At 37.5% G+C, this 24,851-nt stretch overlaps 1 protein-coding gene across 2 annotated transcripts in view; it reads left to right on the top strand.

Moving 5' to 3' along the window:
• The window catches only part of dnah7 (dynein, axonemal, heavy chain 7), a 90,980-nt gene that overhangs the window by 5,847 nt on the left and 60,282 nt on the right, over positions 1–24,851 (top strand). Inside the window, exons 11-24 of one of the 2 annotated variants that reach the window (XM_026294763.1) lie at positions 375–647; positions 897–1,024; positions 1,402–1,480; positions 1,560–1,784; positions 1,953–2,099; positions 2,571–2,750; positions 4,429–4,569; positions 4,692–5,059; positions 6,340–6,526; positions 14,110–14,303; positions 18,764–18,962; positions 19,326–19,466; positions 20,698–20,910; positions 21,054–21,163. In XM_026294763.1, the coding sequence (XP_026150548.1) occupies positions 375–647; positions 897–1,024; positions 1,402–1,480; positions 1,560–1,784; positions 1,953–2,099; positions 2,571–2,750; positions 4,429–4,569; positions 4,692–5,059; positions 6,340–6,526; positions 14,110–14,303; positions 18,764–18,962; positions 19,326–19,466; positions 20,698–20,910; positions 21,054–21,163 (2,585 nt within the window). Of the gene's footprint in view, positions 1–374; positions 648–881; positions 1,025–1,401; positions 1,481–1,559; positions 1,785–1,952; positions 2,100–2,570; positions 2,751–4,428; positions 4,570–4,691; positions 5,060–6,339; positions 6,527–14,109; positions 14,304–18,763; positions 18,963–19,325; positions 19,467–20,697; positions 20,911–21,053; positions 21,164–24,851 lie in introns of those variants that run through there. The other variant, XM_026294764.1, reaches the window with a different exon arrangement.

Genomic DNA, 24,851 nt, shown 5'->3' with positions numbered 1-24,851 from the left:
ACTAAATGTGCCAATATAGACATGAAGCCTAAAAATGTGAAGGTTAAGGGTAATATGGGTCTCATGCCTGTGTCTTAAGGTCAGTGTGGACTGACATCAGATAAAAACAGAAGTCTGAATTCTCAGTGACGTTCATTGTCAACTATTTTGTTGATAACAATCTGTTGTTATTGATTAGTTGATCGATAACAATCTGTTGTTATCGATTAGTTGATGCAGCCCTAATTTGTAGGGTTTTTTTAAAAATCTAATTCTGCTACACTGTCCCAGGTTATTATAAAATCACAGTAGGTAATCATATGATTGCGTCCTTTACCACTGAACAAAAGTGTGGTTTCCTATCTTGCTTTATGCCCTACTTTCTGTCTCTCTAGGCAGGGTCTCAGTTTGGGAGCATCCTTAAGCCCATCATCCTGCCAGAATTTGTCAAGGCTGAAAAGGAGGAGGTGCATAGAGTGTTCTGGGCTGAGTGTGTCCAGCCCAAGGAGTATGTCCATACATATGATAAGTACACCAAATTAGTGACAGGGCAGGCAGAGGAAGATGTGGAAAAGTTCCTCAATGAACAGCACACATTTGAGGAAATCATGGTAGAGATGGCGCACTACCAGAAACTTGCTGACCAGATTCAGCATACATCATGCAAGGTACTAGATCAGTGGAACTTACCAAAAATGACAATCCAGTTAGTAGTATATTACTTTCAATTTTTAGCTTACTATTCAAATCTGAAGGGGACTTACATAGGGCTTAAAGGTTAGGGTTAAATAGGGTGTAATATGAAAACTAAAAGAATGTAAAATCATCTAACTACAACTGACTTTGCTTATATTTTCGGTAAGTCACTACAATGAAAACAAATTTATTGTGTTACTGATCAGTACTATGGACCTTAGGTGGTACGTCTTGGCATATTTGAGGTTCAGTCCAATAAGCTCATCGACTCTCTTGTCAAGTGTGCCAAGGAGCTACAGCACAAACTGGTTACACAGATGCTACAAGACCAACAGGAAATCAACAGGAGGTCAGTTGCTTTACCATCCCCGTGTTTTCATTCAAATATTCTCTCCCTAGCCACACCCACATTTCAAAATCCAGTTCAAATAAGTTATATGTTTTAAAAAAGCTGACAAGATTAACAGCAATTTCTGTTTGATATGTAATACTGACATATGCATAGCGAAGCTTCAGAGTTCAGACTTTAGTTGGCTCCTCTAGGGCCTCAAAATATACATTGTGCAGGTCAAAGGGAATATAAAGTAGTTATCTTTTTGTTTTAGATCTGTGTTAACTTTATTGGCCTCTAGTCAAGTAAAGCTTTATAGTTCCAACCTGTGAAAATATATGAATTCTGTGTAACCCTTTGTGTATGTCACAGAATTAATGCTCTCCCTCTCACAGGCTCTGCAGTGAGTTTGAGAAGATTGCAGAGAAGGCACTGAGCACACCATCTGATACACTGAAACTGATGGAGCTTAAGGTAACTAGTTATTGTGACCCAGTGCAGCGTGTCATATATGTTTAGTACATCGGTCTGTGTTGTTGCCCTGTGTACCCAGACCTACATGAATAAGGTGGAGACCACAGAGATGCCTCTGTTAGAGCAAAGACTGGCAGACTCCACCACACAACTGTGTTTCCTGATGGACCATGCCACGCTCTCATCACTGCATATCAGCAAAAACACACAGACCTTTCAGTGGCTTAAACGCATGCAGTCCATCTTTAAAGAACACAGGCAGATCATTACTGCAAAAACAGAGCAATTTCAGAGCGGCCTCAAGGTCTGTGTTTCTACTTCATCTATCAATCTATTATTATTGATATCTGTTGGACAGAACCTGGATTTTTTTCATCCACACTGTAGACCTATTCAAATAGATGTTTAAAGTCAGAGTAAAGTGAAAAGAGTTTATTGCTAGAAAATGAAATGTGTTTTTTGCTCATTCCAGTTGTGTCGTGAGCGCTTTGTGGAAGAACTGGAGAGCTATAGTGTACAGGTGGAGGAGTTTACCGCCTTTGGTGAGCTGACGGATCTCAACAAGTACCTGAAGAAAGCCCAGTCCCTTAATGCTAAACTGGAATCAGCCACAGGAAAGGTATATCAAGACTTTATTGCTCAAAATCACCTATCATATACTGTAGCATACAAAATAAAGTTCCATAAAGTTTGCATCAGTGCTACACATCATATGGCTCTTTGATCCCCTTTTACGGTGTGGTTCAAAGCTTAGTATAATCTTTCATTTCAGTGGTAGTTCAGTTCACAAATTATATTAAAGGGCAGAGGTTGTATTAATTCAATTGAATTGAACTAAATAACTAATACATAAATAATAAATTCTATTGTGTTTGAAAGTCAGTTACAATATAGGCTTTCAAACACTTAACCACTAGAGGGCAGGTATGACTAATAATATTTCAGTCACAGGTGCTGTAGTGGAATTTATCATGTGTTTCCAATCAATACACTAATGTACTTATCCATCTACTTTCTTTGTACACCTTTATTTGTTTGTTTGTTTCCTCCTTCCTTGCTTCCCATCCAATGCTTCCACCCCTCTGGGAAGATTAATGATTTCAATCTAGAGGAGGAGGCCTATGGCTGGGCTGTTTCTCAGTATCCACAGCGCAAGAAGATCCAAGACAAGCTCACACCTTTCCTGCGCCTGTATGAGACAGTAACTGAATTCTTGAACCATTATGAGCAGTGGCTCCATGGTCCACTCTCTGGCGTGAACCCAGACAAGGTACGAGCAGTGGAAAATTAGTTCATAGTGAATACTCAACAAGCTGGAGAGTTTAGGTGATGTGGAATTGAAGTCAGTAGTTCTGACTTTGACTATATAAGATGATTCTCATGGCTTTTATGTTTTATCTTCTTTATAGGTTCATTGTGTGTGTGCTGGGATGATTGCTTGGGAGACAGAAATCTGATTGCAGTTGTGCTGTTGAGTGTACCTTAATGTTTATTTAGACTTATATTTAATGTCAATTCAAAGTTCGATGAAGTTTGTTTAGCAAGGGTTATGAGAATAGTGGGATCTGTCAGGAGGTAATATTAGCTATGATAATTTATTGTCATGGTCAAGTTATTTACTTACTGTACAACAAACATTGTTTAAGTTAAACTGTTATGTGGACATTTTGTGAATGGTCAAAGTCATTCACAACAATGCTATAGAAATAGTGTATTGCAGGATTTTTGTATCACTGTGAATGTCTGGTATAGTGTGAGCCTTTTTTAAGGCAGTTTGTGAAGAAAAGGGTACAAAGGCTTTTTTTTCTCTCTCCTTTTCACACTTTTCAAATAACAGAACATACGACCACAAGGTAAGGTGAGTTATTACAGCATTTGCCAACAAAAACAGGGAATTTATAGACCTTCATATCAGACAAAAAGGGAGAAACACAAGGTCGTGTCAAAATATGCATATAAGTAGGATTTAAAAACATAAAATGAAATAGAAGATGAAAATCAGTTAAAAGTCAATACAACAGATTGAACAGGAAACTACAAATTACACTGTGGTTGTGTGGTGTATGACTGGTACTAATAAGATTAATGTTGACACATGTCACGAATCCAGTCAGCTGTTTTTTTGTAAGAGGGCCAGGAGCAGATATTTCTAAATGGAAGACAAACATGGTGTTAATAATTGCCATTTTATTTGCCTTTTACATTATTATTTAAACTTTAAGATACTTTTATAAGGGTAAATAGTACTAGTCAGTGAGGACTCCTTTGAGCAATGCTCTATACAAACCCCAGTGATATGCTTAATGTCCCTTGCTGTCAGTACATTTTAAAGGCAAGTCCTTTTACACCAACTTCGTACCCAGCTATTATTACTTCTATAATTTTCAATGTCACCTCTGTTACTTGCCTCTAAGAATACTGCTGATAGCCACTTAAAATGGTTCCTTTATGATTACTACAAGTAGGTACAAGTAAATGTATTTCCTGCCATTCTTTTGGAACTTACTCTTAACTGTCCCAATGGCACCATAGCAACTGCCCCATTCATCCTAGCAACTGTAATGAAACACTACAGTAAGCATGTATGAAACCGTGGCAACCAGCTAACAACCATCCGGTTCATCCTCAGCAACCAGCTTCAGCACCGTAGCAACCGACTGCTGCTACATCATACATCATAGCAGCTAATTAGCAACCTTCTGAAGGGGATTAGCCCTGCAAACAACCTCCTGTGTTCTTTTTTGCCAGGCTTGTCTTTTTCCATCTTTCCATCTTTTTCCAACTTTTTGTCCATTAGTCTCTCTGACCCTTTCAGTTACATTACTTATTACTTACTTTATCATAAACTACGTGACATAATTTTTAATTTAAATTCATTTAACAGTTATTAGTTCATAGGCATTCTAGCTATTTATGTTGTCTTTGTAATACAAATCGCACCTATGTAGGTAGAAGCAGATGTTGGCAACTACTGGCGCACTCTATACAAACTGGAAAAAAGCTTCACTGAAGTTCCCAAAGCCCTAAACATAGCCACCACCATCAAGGCTAAGGTGGAGGAATTCAAGGAGCACATTCCAATGGTGCAGGTAAGACCCTTAGAGAAAGACTTAGTATCTATGCAAGAGCAAATAACTTAAATGCTTTGTTGTGTCATCATACTTTCACATTTTTATGTAATTCCTTTGCTCTGCTTTTCCTTTCTTAATAGGTATTGTGCAACCCAGGTTTACGTGACCGCCACTGGGCTGCAATGTCCAAGGTGGCAGGCATCTCCCTACAGCCAGCAGATGACCAGGCCTGTGTGGCTAACTTTTTATCTATGCACCTGGAACAATACCTGAGTAACTTTGAAAGCATCAGTGAGGCAGCCAGCAAGGAGCACTCTCTGGAAAAGGCCATGGAGAAAATGGCCAGTGAGTGGGGTGACAAGGAGTTCAACCTCCTGGCCTACCGAGAGACGGGTACTTCCATCCTGTCATCTGTGGAAGAAGTGCAAATGCTATTGGATGATCACATTGTGAAGACACAAACTATGAGGGGCTCACCCTTCATTAAGCCCTTTGAGGTGGAGATACGGTAAGAAACAAGATTTGCTTGACAATAATTTCACTTGTTTGGAAAATCAATCCATTAATTTTATCAAATAGAGGCATTAGGTAAAACTTTCTATAAACTAAATATAAACTACAGTGCGATGGACAGTATGTTTTGCTGTATTGCTTGAAGGTGACCTACAGATAAGTTACATAGTGCATTCAAAAAGTATTCAGCCCCCCTCTTCACTTTGTAGTTAGTTAGTTTTTTCTATTCATTTTTTTTCTTTTTAATAAATTTACAAGCATTCCTAAAACTTTATCATTATGGTACTGAGTATAAATTGAGTAATAAATTAATTTAAGCAATTGTTGTATCAGGCTGCAACATAACAAAATTGAAAAAAGTGAGGGGGGTCTGAATACTTTCTGAATGCACTATGGCAACTAAAGACATCTGTGTTTCACCATCTTCACTGTTAATAACTGGGCAGTGGTGGGTCCCAGCAAACAGAAAGATTTATATTCATATTCATCAAAGCATTGGAGTGCTGGGCTAATGCCACAGCATATGGATTAAAGTACCCATGTACCTACATCCATGCCAGCAGAGATCAGAGGAATCTGAATCTTTCTTTAATGTTGGAGGGAGTAATACAGGGTCTGTGTTAAAGTTTAATTGCATAACTCTGAATTTATTGATTTAGATTTTGCTAAACAGCTTCTCAATATTATACCCACTCCCTCTCTGCAGAGGTGAGCTGACCGTTGAGCTGGAACATTTAAATTTGTGTGTGTGACAGACCTGACCCCTCTGTGTGAATTGTTTGTTGCTCCCAGAATTGTACGTAAAATGTTCTCTGTGAAAGTTTGAAAATAGAGGGTTCAGTTCAGTATATGGTATGATTCATCGCTTTTCAGTTTGTATCTCTCAGCAAATGAGAAAAAAATCTTATTCCACATAGTTGTTGAGATTATTGCAATATTAGTTTGCTGCCAGACACAGTTTGAAACAGGATTCCCTGCAGCAACATTATTTGTGTGTTATTGGCATTCACCGAAATGTTTGAATGTGAGCATTTTTGTAATATCACATGAAAACTTTCTAATGTCATTATTTACAGTAGCTTTGTGGATGGGAGAACATGACTATGAGCATAAAGAAATCATTCTGTCCATACTCTTTTTACAAAGTACTCTTTCAAGCTAGTTCCAGCTAGTGTACATTTAGCCCTGATTGAAACTCATATAATATAAATACACAATTAAGATCCACAAACCCCTTTACCACTTGGCAGTGATCATTTTAATGATTCATTTTAGGGAATGGGAGGGAAAGTTGCTGCTCCTCCAAGAAATCTTGGATGAATGGTTAAAAGTGCAGTCCACTTGGCTTTATCTTGAACCCATATTCAGCTCCCCTGACATCATTAGTCAGATGCCTGAAGAAGGACGCCGTTTCACAACTGTTGATAAAACCTTTAGGGACACCATGAAACATGTTTCTCTGGTAAGTTTCTTGATATCATTTGTTTTATTGAGTTAGATTTTGATGTGTTACAATTTTATTATACTGAATGATGCAATAATGATTAGAAAGATGATCTTGAATACAAACAACTCTCTATGAAGGGCCATGAACCAAAAGATTGGCTTCTTAGGTTGATCAGTCAGCTATTGCTATTTAGAATAATTTGGAGGAAGGGCAGATATTGTCAGGATAAGAGGACTGTTACCAGCCTAAGGTGAGAACTACACTATATGAAACAAATATGTCAATCATAATGAATGGCAGTAGGTTTACAATAAATTACATTTTTGCACTTAATGAAGTTGAATTTTAAAGGGTTGACGTGTAGGCACATATTATATTGTAGAACAAAAACCCTACCCTAAAAGTCTTCATAGCCAGACATACTGAGTTCAAAGCTGAGTTTTGAAGTGGCCCTTTCATTTTTGCTGACCATTGGTGCCAAGAGTGACTCTACATAGTGTATCAGGTAGTGAAATCACTGGGCTCCAAACAGTAGCCAAAACCAGCGGGTTATTCCAGAAAGTTGGTGAAAACTCAAAAGAGTTGTTTAACCCTGAGTTAAGGGAAACTCAGAGTTTTCTTTTGCAAAAACAGAGATCATTTTGAGACTAACCTGCTCGCTGGCAGGTTTTCATCAAGAAACTCTGAGTTTCCGTGTCTTTTCCCCTCCTGTTGAGTCTGCAGAAGCTGTCAAACAGGCTGTTTCATTTCCTCATTTATACAGTTCACATCGAAGCGCTGATCAGGACACATTAATTCTCAGTTTGTCTCGGGAGAAGGAGATAAAAATCCCAGTTAAACAGTAGCCAACAATTACTAATGTGATTGTTTTCTTGATTAATCAGTCAATGTAAGTACAATGTGGATTTATTCTCAGTGCTGAATAAAATGTACAGGCTTCACAGTCCTTCATTACACTGGCACTTGTCCTATTAGAACAACTGTTATTTTGTTAAACCAAATGAGGTTATAAAAATGAGCCTATACAGTATACCTTGCCTGTTTGTAGGCTACAATGTTCCTATATTTCATTTTGAGCTGTTGCCAGGTGTGCTTTTGGCCCATTGGATTACAGGTAAATGAATATCATCTTTAGTCACATCGCATCACGTTTTCATCTGTAGCCTACTGTTAAAACAATCAAAATGTGTTAAATGAAAACACTATGCATAATGTAACTGTGTTTTTCAAACTTGACTTGAGTCGCAATTTTCTCCCACGCTAATTCTGTGTCCTTTGTTGCTACAGCTGTATTGTTTTTGGCTCTAAAAATGTGTTTATGTTCTACAAAAGAACACATAAGAAAATTCAAATTTCACTAATGTGAATAACGTAGACATTGTTTTTTCTCTGTTGATGTGGTAAATCATTATGTTTGAGCTCCACTGATGATGGATTTTTATAGCCCTCATGCACGTGGTTAACTCAGAGTTAATCAGCTCTCTGAATTAACTCTGATCAGCTGCTCTGGAACTGAAAACTGAGTTTTCTGGAATACTCCCCTGTCCACCTGTCTAGAACAAAACTGACCTTGACTGAGGAAAATATTTGCTTGCTATGCCTGCTGTAATTATGTCTATATGTTCTTTACATTACAGAGCAGACTATTGAGGGAAGTAAAAACTCTTGTGAAATAAAGTATAACCACTGGATCAAAATATTTAATACATTTTTTTTTTTATCACTAACTAAAATTGGTGTAACAGTAACAGTTAGCAGAGCACTTAGTGACATATTTCCAATGAAAAAATAGAAGAGAAGGGGAACACATTCAACCACCCAATTAATACAGTATATTTAGGGTACAGATTTTCCTACAGAGTTTTGCTTTATTTGAAAAATATATGGCTTAATTGGAGTGATAATTATACACAATCAGTGATGAAGAACTAGTAAGTGGACAACAAACCTGAAAGTTTGCTGGTCATGTCAACAGAAAACTGGTTTTCTTGTTTAGAGGCATCAACTAAGGTAAATCTGAACATAAATCTCTTTCCTTTTTCCCCACAACTGTCAGGAGTCCTGTGGCTTGAACTGCAAATACAGGTCTAAATTATGTATGGCATACACTGCTCAGGCCTGGTATATTGCTAGAAAGTGGATTCATTATAACATAAGGTTGTCAGCTATAATCAGATGTGAATCAGTATACAGCTCTGACTTGTATGACAGCATAAACGTGGCCAGGTGGTGCCAATAATCGTAAATACACAAACATACAAACACAAAAATACACAAACTGAAAGTGACAGCAAAGGGTGAGAGTGACAGATAGACTAAAACAAGAGGCACTTGCTACTTTTACTTATTTGATTAACTAAAAGGTTTATGCTGAAAGATGATGATGTTGCCCCAGTCTCCTGTCACTGCACTCTGTAACATTTTTTCTTCAAGGACCTCTCTGTATTTGTCTGCATTTTTCTTCCTTGAGTTCTGACTAGTGTCTCTGTCCTGTTGCTGCAAAGCTCCCCATAACATGATGCTGCAACCACCCTGCTTCAACGTAGTGAGGGCATTAACCAGGTGATAAGCAGTTGCTGTTCTCCAGACATGGTGTTGGAGTCCTTTTTAGTTCATCTGATTAGATAATCTTTCTCCTCATGTTCTCACGCCCCTTAAATACTGTTTGTTGAGCTGCAGTCAGGCTGTCATTTGACTTTTGTGCTAAGTAGCCTCCATGTTGCCACTTTACCATAAAGTCCTGACTGATAGAGTACTGCTGAGATGGTTATCCTTCCTGCAGGTTCTCCCATCTCTGCAGATGACATCTGAAGCTCTGTCAGAGTGACTGTTGGGTTCTTGGTCACCTTCAATACTGAGGCACTTCTTGCCTACTCCTTTGGTAAAGGAGTAGTTTAATTTAGTTTTTTTAAATAAATTTACAAAAATATCTAAAAAAATGTTAATGCATTATTTTAATTAGCAACGTTGCCAGTTTTATTCATTTCAGATTACAATGTGTGCAAGAAGTGAAAATAGTTGAAATATACTAGAATAATAGAAGCAGAAAAGAAACTGAAATTAGGGAGAGCAGGAAAAGGATAGAAAGCAAGGCAAAAAACAACAGAACGAAGATAGAAAGTGAGTGTTGCACCAGCATCCTCAAAGAGTTTCCAAAGGGTAATTGGCGTCCTCAGTAGACCTGAAATGAGACACATCAATTTCAGGCAGTGTCCTCCAGAAAGCCCAGGCTGACTGCACCATCAAATAGAAATTATGGATTTTGTCTGGAAGGGGCAGGGCTGTACTGAGCCACAAAGAAAATGAGGTCACAGAGGGACAGGGAGCCTACACACAGATGTTTGTGTATTATTACTGTCCAATCATCCAGTCCGTCCAGTCATGTATTTTCATATAGCATATTCGCACAAATGTTGGTACTGTGCTTTTTACACTCATTTTTGTGATTATGCGGTTTCATGAACATACATCCCTGTTTAGTATAGCTAGCTATACACTGACTATTCTGGAAAAGTCTTCCCATGCATTGTTTCCAATATTAGTTTTATATTAACCAAGATATTTTTCTTACACATGATATTAATGCTGATAATTTGTTTTTGTTTTTTTAACTTGTGAGCCTCCATACAGCTGTCTACTTATCCTAATGGGCTTAAACAGTCAGGAAGGATTTATCAATCTTACCCACTGTGTGAATTTAATCAGAAATTAAATAAGGTATTAGATTTTGGCATTTTTGTTTTTTGTAAGGCAGCTATATAATTTCAGGTCACACAGTATAGTCAAAAACTGAACATTCAACAATATTCAAACACTTATCCAAATAAATAAATAGACATGCTTTTTACTTGTAACAACTGCCTGCTGTTTTTAAATCAGCCAAACTATGATTAATCATTAGGAGGATCTTGAACTAACTGGTAAGTGACTGTGCTGCCAGGAAGACTTGATATAAAATATACCACTATTTTGCTGATCTATGTTTTGAATTTTATACAGTAGGAAGGCATGAATACAATTTCCTGTGTAACTTGTTAACATGAATTCTGGGGGGATAAGTCAGTGATAATCATTTGATTTTATAGGTTTTTTTTTGGATGCCTGATCTAAGTTCAGTCGTGTAGGCTACTGTGAGTTTCTTAAACCTCACAATTTAAAATAATTTCAGGAATGGAATTCATCAAAATGTTGCTATACAGCTTAATTGTCATATTCATGTGTTGTATGCTATTTCAGCAGCTGGGATAGCAATATGTTAGGTTGGCTACTTCAAAGATTGTGTCGTTAAAAAGAAAATGATTCCAAGGTAATAGAAAATATATGTGAGTAATATAAACTAGGTTTAGAAAAAATTGGCAGTTTTTACTAGGAGTATGCTTTAGTTAATGTAAAGAAAATTCTGCTTGTCATTTTTGCACTTTATACAATAAAAGGGTACCTTTAGGAATATGATACGATTGTAATAATAAGAATAATAACAAATTCTTTGCCATTTTAAAGAAAAGAATTTTAGCTCACTATACCGTGTAGGCTTGTAAAAAGAAAAATGCATAGACTCATACTGCATCAAAATCTGACAAGGAACAATTCCCTTCACCTTGCACAGTATGAAACTGATCAGCAGTGCATGAACCTGGAATCATTTCAATGCCATACAGTACAGTGTGAGCAAAAGGCTGACAGCAGTATAGTTCTCCTACCAAAAAATCACAAGAGGATGTAATGTTTTTGCCCAGGCTGTTGTTGTCATATCAACCACTGGGAGCTGCTCAAGATCCACTGTTTTTCTAGTGCCTTACAGCCTCCTTATGTCAACTTACTTGTCCAGCACTTTTTAAAAATTTGTTGCCTGCTTTATATGCCATTTATCTACAAATGCATGTACAGTTGCCGATAAAAACAGGGCCTAATCAATTAAGAAGCCTTATTTCGATAAACCTTTCTTTCTTTTTAATTGTGAAACACTACATCCTTGCTCCTTCTAATGATCTGAGGAAGAGAAAAACAGTTGACCCTCTTGAGCTCATGTAGAAAACTGATTGACACATTGTTTATTAATACACTAAAGGAGTCGACCATTAATCATCAAAATAACTGACAAAAAATATACATATCATTGAAAATTACACCAGTACTCGGATATTACGCTATTGCTCTGCAGAATGTGCCTTGAATATACAAGACATTTATGTGATAGTTGTATCAGTTGAGAACAACAAAGAATACTTACTTTAGGTCATGTTTTTCCGCATGCATATTGCTGCTCTTCTATATCAGCTTTAGACATTTCCTGCCCCCCATTGAAGCCATCTGTTTGGTGCATAAAAACGACATTATCACACATAATACGTGCATTAGAACATTGTTATCCCTTCAGCGTGCACATGAATAGCTTCCCGCTGGCAGACTGAATAGAAAAACAGCCTGCTTATTACATTGCTCACTTAAAGATTGTGCCAAAATTATAAGATGAAATCTATGAAAAGCTAGAATCACAGTTCATCAATCAAACACTCTTAGCCAGTATAATTGTATGGCCCATTGAAACACAATCAAATCAGGCTTTTTGTATGTGTATGTAATAATTTGGCTTAGCAAATGAGCATGTTAATTTGATTTAGCCTGTGAAATGATTGTCTTATTTACTGTAATACTTACTGTATCTAAAGTCTCTTCTACTCTCTGCTGGCTTATAAAAACAATATAAAATGGTTTTAATCTGTCATTCATGCTTTTTGTTTATTACTTGTATTATATGGCAAGCCCAGAGGGAAAGAGACACTTTGAAATGAAGCAATAGTCTCTGCCTCTATTTCAGTTATCCCAAAAAAATCAATACTAATCATGAGAGGTGAAAAATAATTATCTCATTGTGATTCCACAACACAGTTTTTAGCAGAACTTGAGGAGAATAAAGGGGTCTTTTAGTAGTACCTCTTTTTAATGGACAGAGGCCTACTTACAAATCAACACCTGTGCCATGTCAAAGCAGTGCATTTTTATTGTGGATTTTTCTACAGTATTAAATATTGCTAGGAGATATGAAAACTCTTGGACATGTAGTATTTTTTTTAGATGCAGAACAACACATACTCAAGGCAAAATGATCACATGAAACCAAGATAAAAGTACATCAGCAATTTTGTAGGCTAGCTGTTCAACTATATTGGCTGTTTCCCATATAGCTCAGCCTCTTTCTGTCTGTTCCTCCCTTGCAGAAGCTAGAAATCATATTGGCAAGTGTTGCATTATTCAACAAAGGGGCATTTCTTTTTGCAGACTGAAATCATATATGCAGACGTTTATATGGGGGTAGGGTGATGGGCGGAGGGTATTGGGGGGGGGGGTTAATGAGACCAAAGCAATAGAACAAAGTTCTCACCTCTCCCCTTTATTCCACTTAGTTGTCAGCTATAAGAGGCAAATAAGAAAGACATGTTTTTTTATGTAACTCCCTGTTTTTCACTGCACAGCACAGTAACTCTGCATTTTGTTTCCTCCTGCGCTTTATTTCCTTCTATTTGAAGCTGTGTGCTTCATTTTGGAATCACTGACGGTTTCATGTGAGCAGGTTCCGGCATTTGCTGTGCAGCCTTGGAGATTAGATGGACTTTTTATTTAGGCACTTCCTGTGGCTGACACTTTCAGAGGATACTGAATTACTGTACAGATGAGATGATATCAGAGCTGAAATATTTCATAGGTGCTAGACAGGTTTCAGGTAAAATCTCTATTACTGTCCGATCAAAATTTTCTAGGGTGCTGTGTGACAAGTTTTTAGTATTTTATATGTGTATATATATATATGTATATATATGTATACATATACATGCTAAAGTGTCTCTTCCAATTAAACACAAATTTTAATTTCAAGATATGAAGACTAATGGTCTAATGGACAAATGGTCTAGATAATTTTGAATATACTGCAGTTTTTTTTAAACAAAACTTGACAACAAATATGGTATGTTATGTTCATATTTATCCAACAGGTAAATACTAAGTTATTATTACCCTTATTAGTCCCACAATGGGGAAATTCCATTACCACCCAAAGTGCACACACACAGCAGTGAACACACACACTGTGAACACACACCCGGAGCAGTGGGCAGCCAGTGCTGCGGCACCCGGGGAGCAGTTGGGGATCTGGTGCCTTGCTCAAGGGTCTGACCTTAATAGTGGTATATATATATATAATCAGTATTACAGCACTGATAATGGAGAAAAACACTGTAGGATTTCAAATGCTTCACTAACAAAGTCAGAATGTGCCAACCTGGGGAAGGTGAGAAATTATTGCTTCCTTGTGTTCCTTTGGAAAAGGCCTTACAGTCCAAGATGTCCAAGAGGCCAAGATAATAGATATTTGATTAGCATCTGTGTGCATTAGATAGTTATCAGTTGTGCCAATTTATGACCTGATAGAGACCTGAAAATATGAACTGAGTGGATTGAAAGGGGTCAAACATCCATTTATACAAATTGCATTCTAACTAGTTCTTGTTAGGAGCGGGCGATAACAATAAAATGACCTCAGAAATAATTGTCAAAGTTAATTTCTGCATTAAGCACAGTTTTTTGCTTGTCTCTGGCAGGACAAGCATGTGTTAGTAGTGATATCCATCAACAAGATGCTGGAGAGGCTAAAAGAGTCGAACGAGCTTCTGGAGATGATCCTTAAAGGCTTGAATAACTACCTGGAGAAGAAGCGTCTTTATTTTCCTCGGTTCTTCTTCCTGTCTAATGAGGAGCTGCTGGAAATCCTCTCTGAAACCAAAGACCCCACAAGGTAAGCAAGTACTGGCATATTATTATTATTATACATAATATGGGATATTTTTAATCAATAAATCATTATCTCTGATTACAATTAATAGCACTGCTGGATGTATATACTTGGCTAACCCCTAGTAAAATACTTGACTGTCCATCAATACTCCATTCTGATGGCATTTTAGATAAGTGATTTAACTCTCACGGCGTATTTTGTGGCATCTCCTCCAGATAATGGTGAAACGAACCTAAATTACTCTTGTCAGTTTTGATTGTACAGATAAGAGCAATATATCATTCAAATCTGTAAAGGGTCAACTTTTATTTGGATCCCCTCATAACAACAACAAAGCGCTGTGCTTTTGTAAAATAAGGAAAGGGTATGCTCTCTGTCTTCTCTGTCTCTGTCACCTCTCTTCACAGACATGTAAATAAAACAACCTGAATCTCAGCGAATACTTGCCTCAAAGACATGAGAAATATATGCATAGAAAGCTTGAAATGTCTTCTTTTAAATGAAACAATTCAAGTCAAAAACTCATGAGTGGCTGTGGCTCATTCACCCACTTGTTTGTGTGAGCGAGTGGGTGAATGGATAAATAATGTAAAAGCACTTTTACACAAGACTAAACTTGAGTGTAGAAAAGGGCTATACAAGTATAAGACCATTTACCAAATAATCTCTTTTTATGTAATTTGTATGAAAGTAAGGAGCGGTACGGTTTCTCCTGTCTCACCTCATTATAGCTAATGTGATTCCACCTCGCACTGAGCGCACCGGTAATATGGAAATAATCTGAGGTGAGCCAGGTAATTATGTACACGCCCCCGAGAAACGGCATAAAACGTCAAGCTTCATTATAGAATTTACTGACTTTTTCTGCGTGTTTGGGTGATGGCACGCTACGTGAGTGAAGAAGCATTTTGGATAGTTCTGGACAGTGACGAAGAGTTTACTTTAATCTATGTGAAAGAACGCGATTCAGATGATGAAAAAAAAAAATTAAAAAGAAAATTTAAATCAGTGTATTGTATTCTGTGAATGAGTGAACAAGATGTTTTTCACATCATTTTAAAGCAAACACTCTAGGCTACACAATGCAGTTCTCCAAAGTCTTGTGAACCAATGTTCTGTATGTGTTTTATGGCCTTATTTCAGTGACTTAAACATATTTGTTTTTCACTAACCATGCATAAAAACTGTTTTCTGAAAACACAATCATGTATAAACTTGCTGTTCACATGTTATTGTAGCCCAGTTTGTTCTGATTACTGTGTTATCAGACTTTAGACATTAATATGTTTAAAAGACACTGAAAAAAGCACAAATGTCCCGGGCATGTCAAAACTTGTCCAGGGCCCCAAAACACCCTTAGATCCCACAGCGTTAATAATATTTGCAGTTCAGTCAAGATCTAATCAGAACTAGTCTAAATATGTAGACAATAATAAACTTAAACCTGCTTTTGTACCACAAAATGTAGTGAAAAAAATGGTGAAAAAACTTAGCATGTGAAAGGAATAAGCACAGAGAAAATAATTTAGAAGTATTGTGTCCTTTGAGAAGCTGATATTAGTGCTAGAAAATATGCAGTCAATAGGAATTTAACTATAATCATCCTTTGTCTTTTTCTGCATACAGTGTCTACTTAATCTCCACTATGGTTCCCCCAAAAGCCAAATCCTCACTGATAACCAACCCTTGCATCATTTCACTCATGACATTTGGTTAATAATGAATGTGATTCCAGACAAAAGATGTAGCCTCTTACTTTCTTCCTGATGGTTCTCCTTTCATGGTCACTCTGCTACCTTTTAATTCTCTGTCTACTTGTTGGAAATTCTCATCACAGCAGTGCAGATGCACACACTCATCAGCACTTTTATAAAAAAGGGATTTATGCAGTTGGGATGGTCTGGGCTGTTGGATCGACTTTGGTGGGCAAGGTAGTGTTGGGGAAAGTTTTTTCTTTTTTTAATATACAATTAGGGGAGTGGGGAGCATCAGTCAGCTCCAACTGGGCAATTTGGTTGTTTTCTGATTTTGGAATGTCCTTTGCTCACCCATGTTCTATTTTGGTGGTAAGTGCAGAGTGCAGGTGGATAGGTGAGAGGAGAGATGCAAATATGTGGGGAGCTCATACAATTGAGGCAATGCAAAGTGAGAACTAAAATGCATCATAGACTTTGAGCTGAGAATAACCTCTCAAAACAAGGGTCAGTATTCTCCCACTTTAGTGACTTTGTCAACAAGACCAAACTAAATAATATGCACCAATGACTCAATAATGCTTAAATATTACTAAATATTATTACTTAAATATTATTATATTAGTAAAAACTGTAACTAATCATTTCCAGGGAGAAGTCAAAAGTAAAAGAGATGTAAAGTTTATCTTGTTTTGCAAAAGCACAATGGTAAAATACTTACATTTTTTCATAAATTAATATTTGTAATTATATTTTTATGGTGCCTTGAAAGGTTTCTCCTTCAATATCTGTAGCCATTTGACAATAGCAGGACACATATGTTGATAACTCTAATCTTCTGAATTGAGAGGATGGCACTGTGCTAAGTCACAGTGCCATTATGTATGGCTGTCTACTGGGTTACATTGATGAAATCACATGCATAAGGTGTTGAATTACAGTAGCCCATCCATCTTGTGCATCATTGGCTACTTTCCATTTTTTTTTCTAAGAAAAGTAGCATTGAATGTGTAGTTCTTGAAAATGTATTATGATGCAAATGAGCTCTCCTTTTATATTATGATATAGCTGTTTACACAAGACATACAATAGAAATAAAACTGACATTGGATTAATGCAGTCCTATAAATGGCCTCAAACATGAATTCATCAGTTTGCATCGCTCACAGATTTATGTTCCATCTCAGGTAGCCCTTATCACTTTGTGGTGCTGCACCCACATAAGCCATAATCACAGGTGTGCTTGAAGACGCCCATGTAGATTATGTTGGTCACTGACCGCATTGCTAGATTGACAAAAGAGCTTGCTGTTATTTCGTTGATATAGAGAATGAGAGGTACTCCATTTTAACCAACTAAGATGTAGTGCTTTAGCATAGCAAGTCACAGCAGTTTTTCCTTTTTTCCTACTTTGCCTACAAAGTACAGAAACATAGAAGTATGAAATATAAAAAAAATTGAAACACTTGTGTTTATTGTGTGATCTTCAAGAGACTTAATATCTACAGTACAAGAACAGCATTTGCATCTTAGTTGCACTTAACATTACTTAGGACCAATGACAAGGATGGGATTTGCTAAAGAATAAAAAATAAATCCAAAAGTATAAATTCAGCAGTGCCACCTACTGGAGGCTTTATCTCTTTTTGCTGGATTTAATTACAGTCCTGTCACATATACTTGTATTCTAATACATTCAGTAAAGGTACAGATACTATAAATAGAAATTTTTCCCTAGATATTACAAGTAAGAGTAACTAAAAGATATATGTATTTTTAACAATACAATATATTTGTTACAGTGAAAATACAATATCAGTTTATCAATCAAAACTCATTGTCTATTTACTTTTTTTTCCCCTTGTAAATGATCATTACTTTATAATAATGAAATACAGTACCAGTCTAAAGTTTTGGCACAGTCTTAAATTGAACTGAATGGTAAAGTGTGTCCAAACATCTGACTGTTAGTATATAATCATGGCAGTCACTGTTATGTCATTGCCCACTCATAGATGAAAATTAGCAGGTGTTCAGGTGATGGTGCAGCTGTGTTCCAGTGCAGTTTCCTGTGACTGAAAGCCTGATTATGAAAAGGAATTCTGGAATAAAGAACAGTAAAAATATGTTGAAGCTGTGTGACACGGTTCTTGTGTGTTTTTTATGTTCATGTTCATTTTTAAGATTTTCACTCTAAGATGAAAAATGCTCAGACTCGGTGTTTTATTACTCTTACAACCTTTAAAATAATTACCTGCAACAGGAGGCACACTGTATATAAATGGACTAATAAACCACTCTCCCCACAGGGACATCTTTAACAATTAAATTCATGATTATATCATATTTGTAATTATTCTGAGAATACATTTTTATTGTACAAATTTATTTCTGGAAAATTAGACAGTTCTGGCAATAATGTCTGCACTTTGTGAGTGTTATAGTTGTCTGTGTGGCTGCACAATGAAAGCAGCACATAAATATCTTGACAGCAACATCTTCAGTCTTGAATAATTTTCTACACTCAGCCTAGTATATCATCAAATACTTCTATGCAAGTGTAAGTAAAGCTTAGACAATTATGTAGCTGGGGTTGATAGCTGCTTTGATTTAATTGGAAATAGGCTTGTATTACAGTTGTATTATCACTCATATTAGTAAGCCCATAAAATGTTCATAATGTGTCACTTTGAACATTAGATCAGATATACTGTATACACTAGATAATACCAAGTGATTGAATTTTCTTGCCTTCCTCTCCTCTAGGGTGCAGCCACATCTGAAGAAGTGCTTTGAAGGAATTGGTAGTGTGGTTTTCACTGATGTGCTGGACATCACCCACATGAAGAGCAGTGAAGATGAAGTGGTACAGCTGCTGGATATCATCTCCACCTCTAAAGCCAGAGGCCAGGTGGAAAAGTGGCTTCTGGAGCTAGAGAATGGCATGACTGCCTCGCTGCATAAGGTTTTACGGGGATTGTTATTGTATTTTGTTGATCTTTTTTTAGCTTCACTCCTACACACAAACATTATTCATAAGAAGGTGCAACTGTTTGAATTAGTGTTTGCCACCAAACTTGATACAAAGCCTTTTCATGTACCTTTGCTAATATCCTATCAGGCATATCCACCTATATTCCTAGAGAGCCACGGCCCTACTTTTTCAACTATCCCTGCCCTCCCCACTGCTCACTATCTAGGTCAAGCATGTTCAGCTATTCAGAAGGTGGAAGGAAAGCAGGGTAGTGGCTCTTGAGGACTGAGGTTGGGTACCCCTTCCCTACATTATACAGAAACCAGGAAGTTTAAAGTTCTCACTCCAATTTAGGTAATTGGAGAGGCGATCAAGGCATATCCCACAGAGTTAAGGATCAACTGGGTGCGAGCTTGGCCAGGCCAGACTGTTCTGTGTGTCTCACAAGTCTATTGGACGAAGTATATCCATGAAGCCATTAATTTAGGACAGAAGGTGATTGTATTTGTTTTTATGCATTACATTGTGAATTTCACTTTAGATACTATATGCAGTGTCATGGTAAGGTAAGGTAAGGTAAGGCTCTTGGCATAGGATATTGTTGCTCGGGATCTTTCATTCAGAAGATTACTTCCAGATTGCCCCAAATGGCACTTATGCACAGTATTGTTAAATTCGAGTCACTGCGCTAAGTTGTTTGTTGTTCTGTTTTTATTCAAGATAAATCCCAGACTGTTATTGAGAACCCTGGAGGATGACTTAACAGCACTTGCTGTAGTTTTTTTACACTTTTTTTTTAAATTTTTTTTTTTTTTTACATTGGATAGATTTAACTCACATACTCTTCTCTGTCAGAAGCATGTTTTGCTGACAAATATTACCTACAGTAAGCTCTGATGTTCCATGATTTCAATATCAAAGTTAGACCATGGCAGCATATACTCTGCACTATACAACTTCAGACATGGTTCCCAAGATGAGGTCAACTAAGGCTGATTATTCTTGGACAGTTTGACAAACAGTTTTCATTTTAATGATTATGTTACTTACAGTAATGACCTATGTAGTGGCACATCTACTAGCTGTCATCTACAGTGATTCAAAGCACTTTAAACACATAGACATATGTGAATATGGGCTGAACAGATGGTGTGAATGACAGTTATAGTTAAGTCTTATTTCTTTGATATAACTAGCAGAGGGGTGCTGCCATAACCAGATGTGGTATAACACTGTTTTATAAATGTGGACAAGAAACCCCCTTTGCACTAGTTAAATTTTTGTCATGGACTTGGTTTTGGACTTCCTGTGGGTGGGCTTTTACTTTGTTATGTTTCCTGTGTCGTCTAGGCTTATGCCAGATAGTTTTATGCTTAGTCCTTCTGTCTTACCAGTTTTGGATACCTCTGCCTACCTCTACTCTACATTGTAAAGTAGTTAATTAAATCCTAGTGTCTTCCACATTGTCTCTAGTTTGTGCTGTTGGGTCCTTCACTACACCCAGCCTGACAATCTTTCTTTTAATTTCCTTCAAGACACAAAAGTTTGTACATTTGACTTTTTAGGGGCAAGACCATGCCCAGCTACTAATAGCACTTATGGAAGATAACTTCAGTGATACTGTTGTGAAGCTCAGTTTATAGATGGGGTCTTTATAGCATCCTCTGTCTGCCTTGATAAACCCCAGCATGCTCTGCCTTTGTTTAATGATGCCTGTCTCCCTCAGGCCCTAGATGCCTACCTGGATCAGAACAATAGACAGATTGACGACATTGTGGCACTTGTACGCGGCAAGCTGTCCAAGCAGAACCGAGTCACCCTCGGAGCTCTTGTTGTGCTGGACGTCCATGCCAGAGATGTCCTGGCTACGCTGGTGCAAAAGGGAATAAGTGATGAGAATGACTTTGAGTGGCTTAGCCAACTGCGCTACTACTGGGTGGTAGGTGGAAGGGGTGGGGGAATTGGTGCTAGTGTTTACCAAGCCATTAGGGCTATACAGTAACCACAATGACCACTAAAGGTTATGAGTAAATGCTTTATTTCCATTCATAATAATATACTTCTGAATCACATGCTGCACAGGATAACCACCTCCAGACCAAGATGATTAATGCTGGTTTGCCTTATGGTTATGAGTATCTGGGCAACACACCACGTCTGGTTATAACCCCACTCACTGACCGCTGCTACCGGTAAAGCTACCACACAAATACCGTCAGCAGTTCACTGTCTGCTTTTTTCTTATGTGTATTTGTTGGAAATGTTTGAGGCTAATGGTCTTGTCTGTCTGATGAGTATTCTAAATGAAAAAAGTTGGAGATAGCTAGAGTACATATAGTGGTGTGAAAAAGTGTTGGCCCCCTTCCTCATTTTTTATTTTTTTGCATGTTTGTCACACTTTTTTCAGATCATCAAACAAATTTAAATATTAGTCAAAGATGCAGTTCATGCAGTTTTTAAATGAAGGTTTTTATTATTAAGGGAAAACAAAATCCAAAACTACATGGCCCTGTGTGAAAAAGTGTTTGCCCCCCTGTTAAAACATAACTTAACTGTGGTTTATCACACCTGATTTCAATTCCTCTAGCCTCACCCAGGCCTGATTACTGTAGACCAAAAGATCCTCAAAAGCTAGACATCGTGCCGAGATCCAAAGAAATTCAAAAACAAATGAGAAAGAAAGTAATTGAGATCTATCAGTCTGGAAAAGGTTATAAAGTAATTTCTAAAGCTTTGGGCCTGCAAATATTAGTAATGAGCTTTCTACAAATGGCGAAAACATGTAACAGTGGAGAACCTTCCCAGGAGTGGCCGACTCATCCAAGAGGCAAGGCAAGGCAAATTTATTTGTATAGCACCATTCATACACTACGCAATTCAAAGTGCTTTACAAGGCATATAATTACATTAAAAGCATTGAAAAGTGTCATGAGTCCCCTTTTGGGACTTCCGGCCGGGGACCTTTAGACTGGAAAGACTTCCTGTTTCCCAATGCATGGGTCCCCGGCAGCTTCACAGGGTAATGACTGATAGTTTTCACCTGTGCCCAATTGCCTGTCACTTCTCCCTATTTATACCACCTGTACCCTTTTGGGTGTTGCTGAAGCATTGCCAAGTGTCAACTAACCGTAGTCCCTATTATCGGAGCTAGTGTGTGTTTTTTATGACAACCGTCCCACCCGGTCTCTCCTTGTTTTCTGCCGTCTCATCCGGTACCTAGTTTCGTGTTTGAGTTTGTCCTGGAGATCCCAGAACTAATAAAATTACCTTGTCCTGCATTTGGGTCCTGCTCCTCCTCCTTCCACCCTGCGTCTCTACGCAACTCATGACAAAAAGACCATCTAAAAACAAAGACATTTAACATAAAATAAATTTAAATCAAATAAAGTAAAATAAGACATAAAAGCACATTAAGAAAACAAGGATGAACAATTATTTGAAGGCAGCAGTAAACAACAGTGTTTTCAGTCCTAAGCTGACAGTTTGAGCAGACCTCAGGTGTTCAGGAAGTTTGTTCCACAAGTGAGGAGCATAGTAACTGAATGCTGCTTCACTTTGTTTGGTTCTGGTTCTGGGAACACACAGTAGACCTGTCCCAGATGAACTGAGGGGTCTGGAAACCTCATAGGGAACTAATACATCTTGAATATATTTTGGTCCACAACCATTTAGTGCTTTATAAACTAGCAATAAGATTTTAAAATGTATTCTTTGACTAATGGGAAGCCAGTATAGTGATCTAAGAACTGGTGTGATATGGTCCAGTTTCTTGGTGTTTGTAAGGACTCTGGCAGCAGCATTCTGGATTAGCTGCAGCTGCCTGATTGACTTTTTGCTAAGACCTGTAAATAAGCCATTACAATAATCTAACCTACTGAAGATAAATGCATGAACACGTTTTTCTGCATCTTGTTTAGACAGAAAACTTTTTATTCTAGCAATGTTTTTCAGGTGGGAATAGGAAGATTTAGTGATGGATTTTATGTGGTTGTTAAAATTCAGGTCTGAGTCGATGATAACACAAAGGTTACTGGCTTGATTTGTAGCTTTCAATGACATGGAGTCAAGGTGAGCAATGACCTTTGACCTTTCATTTTTGAGGCCAAAAACAATCACTTCTGTCTTGTCTGTATTGAGCTGGAGAAAATTCTGGCACATCCATTCTTTGACTTGATTAATACACTCACATAATGAAATTAGAGGACTATAATCATGAGATGATACTGATATATAAAGTTGGGTGTCATCTGCATAGGTATGGTAGTCAGTGTTGTAGTATTCCATAATCTGAGCAAGGGGCAGCATGTAGATATTGAATAAGAGAGGACCAAGAATAGACCCTTGAGGAACCCCACATTTCATTTTTGTTCGCTCAGACTCATAATTACCAAGTGAGACAAAATAGTCTCTATCTTGTAAGTAAGATTTTAGCCAATTTAAGACTGTGCCAGTAACTCCCACCCACGTTTCTAGTCTATCAAGCAGCACATCATGATCAACTGTGTCAAATGCAGCACTGAGATCCAGTAGTACACTGAGATCCAGAACCATCCAGTAAGAGGTCACAAAAGATCCCACAACAACATCAACAAAGAACTGCAGGCCTGGACTGTCGAGACAAAAGTTGAACTTTTTGGAAGGTGTGTGTCCCATTACGTCTGGCGTAAAAGTAACACTGCATTTCAGAAAAAGAGCATCATACCAACAGTAAAATATGGTGGTGGTAGTGTGATGATCTGGGGCTGTTTTGCTGCTTCAGGACCTGCAGGACTTGCTGTGATAAATAGAACCATGAATTCTGCTGTCTACCAAAAAATCCTGAAGGAGAATGTCCGGCCATCTGTTCATGACCTCAGGCTGAAGCGAACTTGGGTTCTGCAGCAGGACAATGATCCAAAACACACCAGCAAGTCCACGTCTGAATGGTTGAAGAAAAACAAAATGAAGACTTTGGAGTGGCCTAGTCAAAGTCCTGACCTGAATCCGACCTTAAAAAGGCAGTTCATGCTCGAAAACCCTCCAATGTGGCTGAACTACAACAATTCTGCAAAGATGAGTGGGCCAAAATTCCTCCACAGCGCTGTAACAGACTCATTGCAAGTTATAACAAACACTTGATTGCAGTTGTTGCTGCTAAGGGTGGCCCAACCAGTTATTAGGTTTAGGGAGCAAACACTTTTTCACACAGGGCCATGTAGTTTTGGATTTTGTTCTCCCTTAATAATAAAAACCTTCATTTAAAAACTGCATGATGTGTTTACTTGTGTTATCTTTCACTAATATTTAAATTTGTTTGATGATCTGAAACATTAAAGTGTGACAAACATGCAAAAAAATAAGAAATCAGGAAGGGGGCCAACACTTTTTCACACCACTTTACAGTGTGCCCCTACACTATAAATATATGTCGGGCGCACAACTGACTGACACACTTAACTCTGTTACTGATTATACAAAAACTCTTTGTTCTTGTTCCAGTTTAGATGCTTAATCATTTATTAGTGTCCTCTTTATGGTCAAACTGGAAATAATCTGGAAATAACTGATGTTTACCAAACCAGCGTGTTTTTACACTCCCAAGTTTTTGAAGATAACTGAGTGTTGGCTGACAACTCTGTCCACACAAAGGCTATTTTGTTTACTTTGGCTGTGAATGGCAATTCACTTGTCACTGGTACAATAACCCTAATTACATTGTATTATTTAAGATTACTGTTAGCATTAATTAGAGTTAAACTTTAATATCACACAGTAGAAATTCTGTTGAACTGAAGCTGTAAGTCAGTCAAAATATATCCTAATTGTATGATGAATTTGTTCTTCTCTCTGAAATAGTCCAAAAACGTATCTGTATGAGAATATGGGTATGCATTTCAATAG

The sequence above is a fragment of the Mastacembelus armatus genome, chromosome 21 (assembly GCF_900324485.2).
Source record: "Mastacembelus armatus chromosome 21, fMasArm1.2, whole genome shotgun sequence".
Lineage (NCBI taxonomy): Eukaryota > Metazoa > Chordata > Actinopteri > Synbranchiformes > Mastacembelidae > Mastacembelus > Mastacembelus armatus.
The sequence above is the reverse complement of the archived record's forward strand: the minus strand, read 5'-3'. Positions and strand labels throughout refer to the sequence as shown.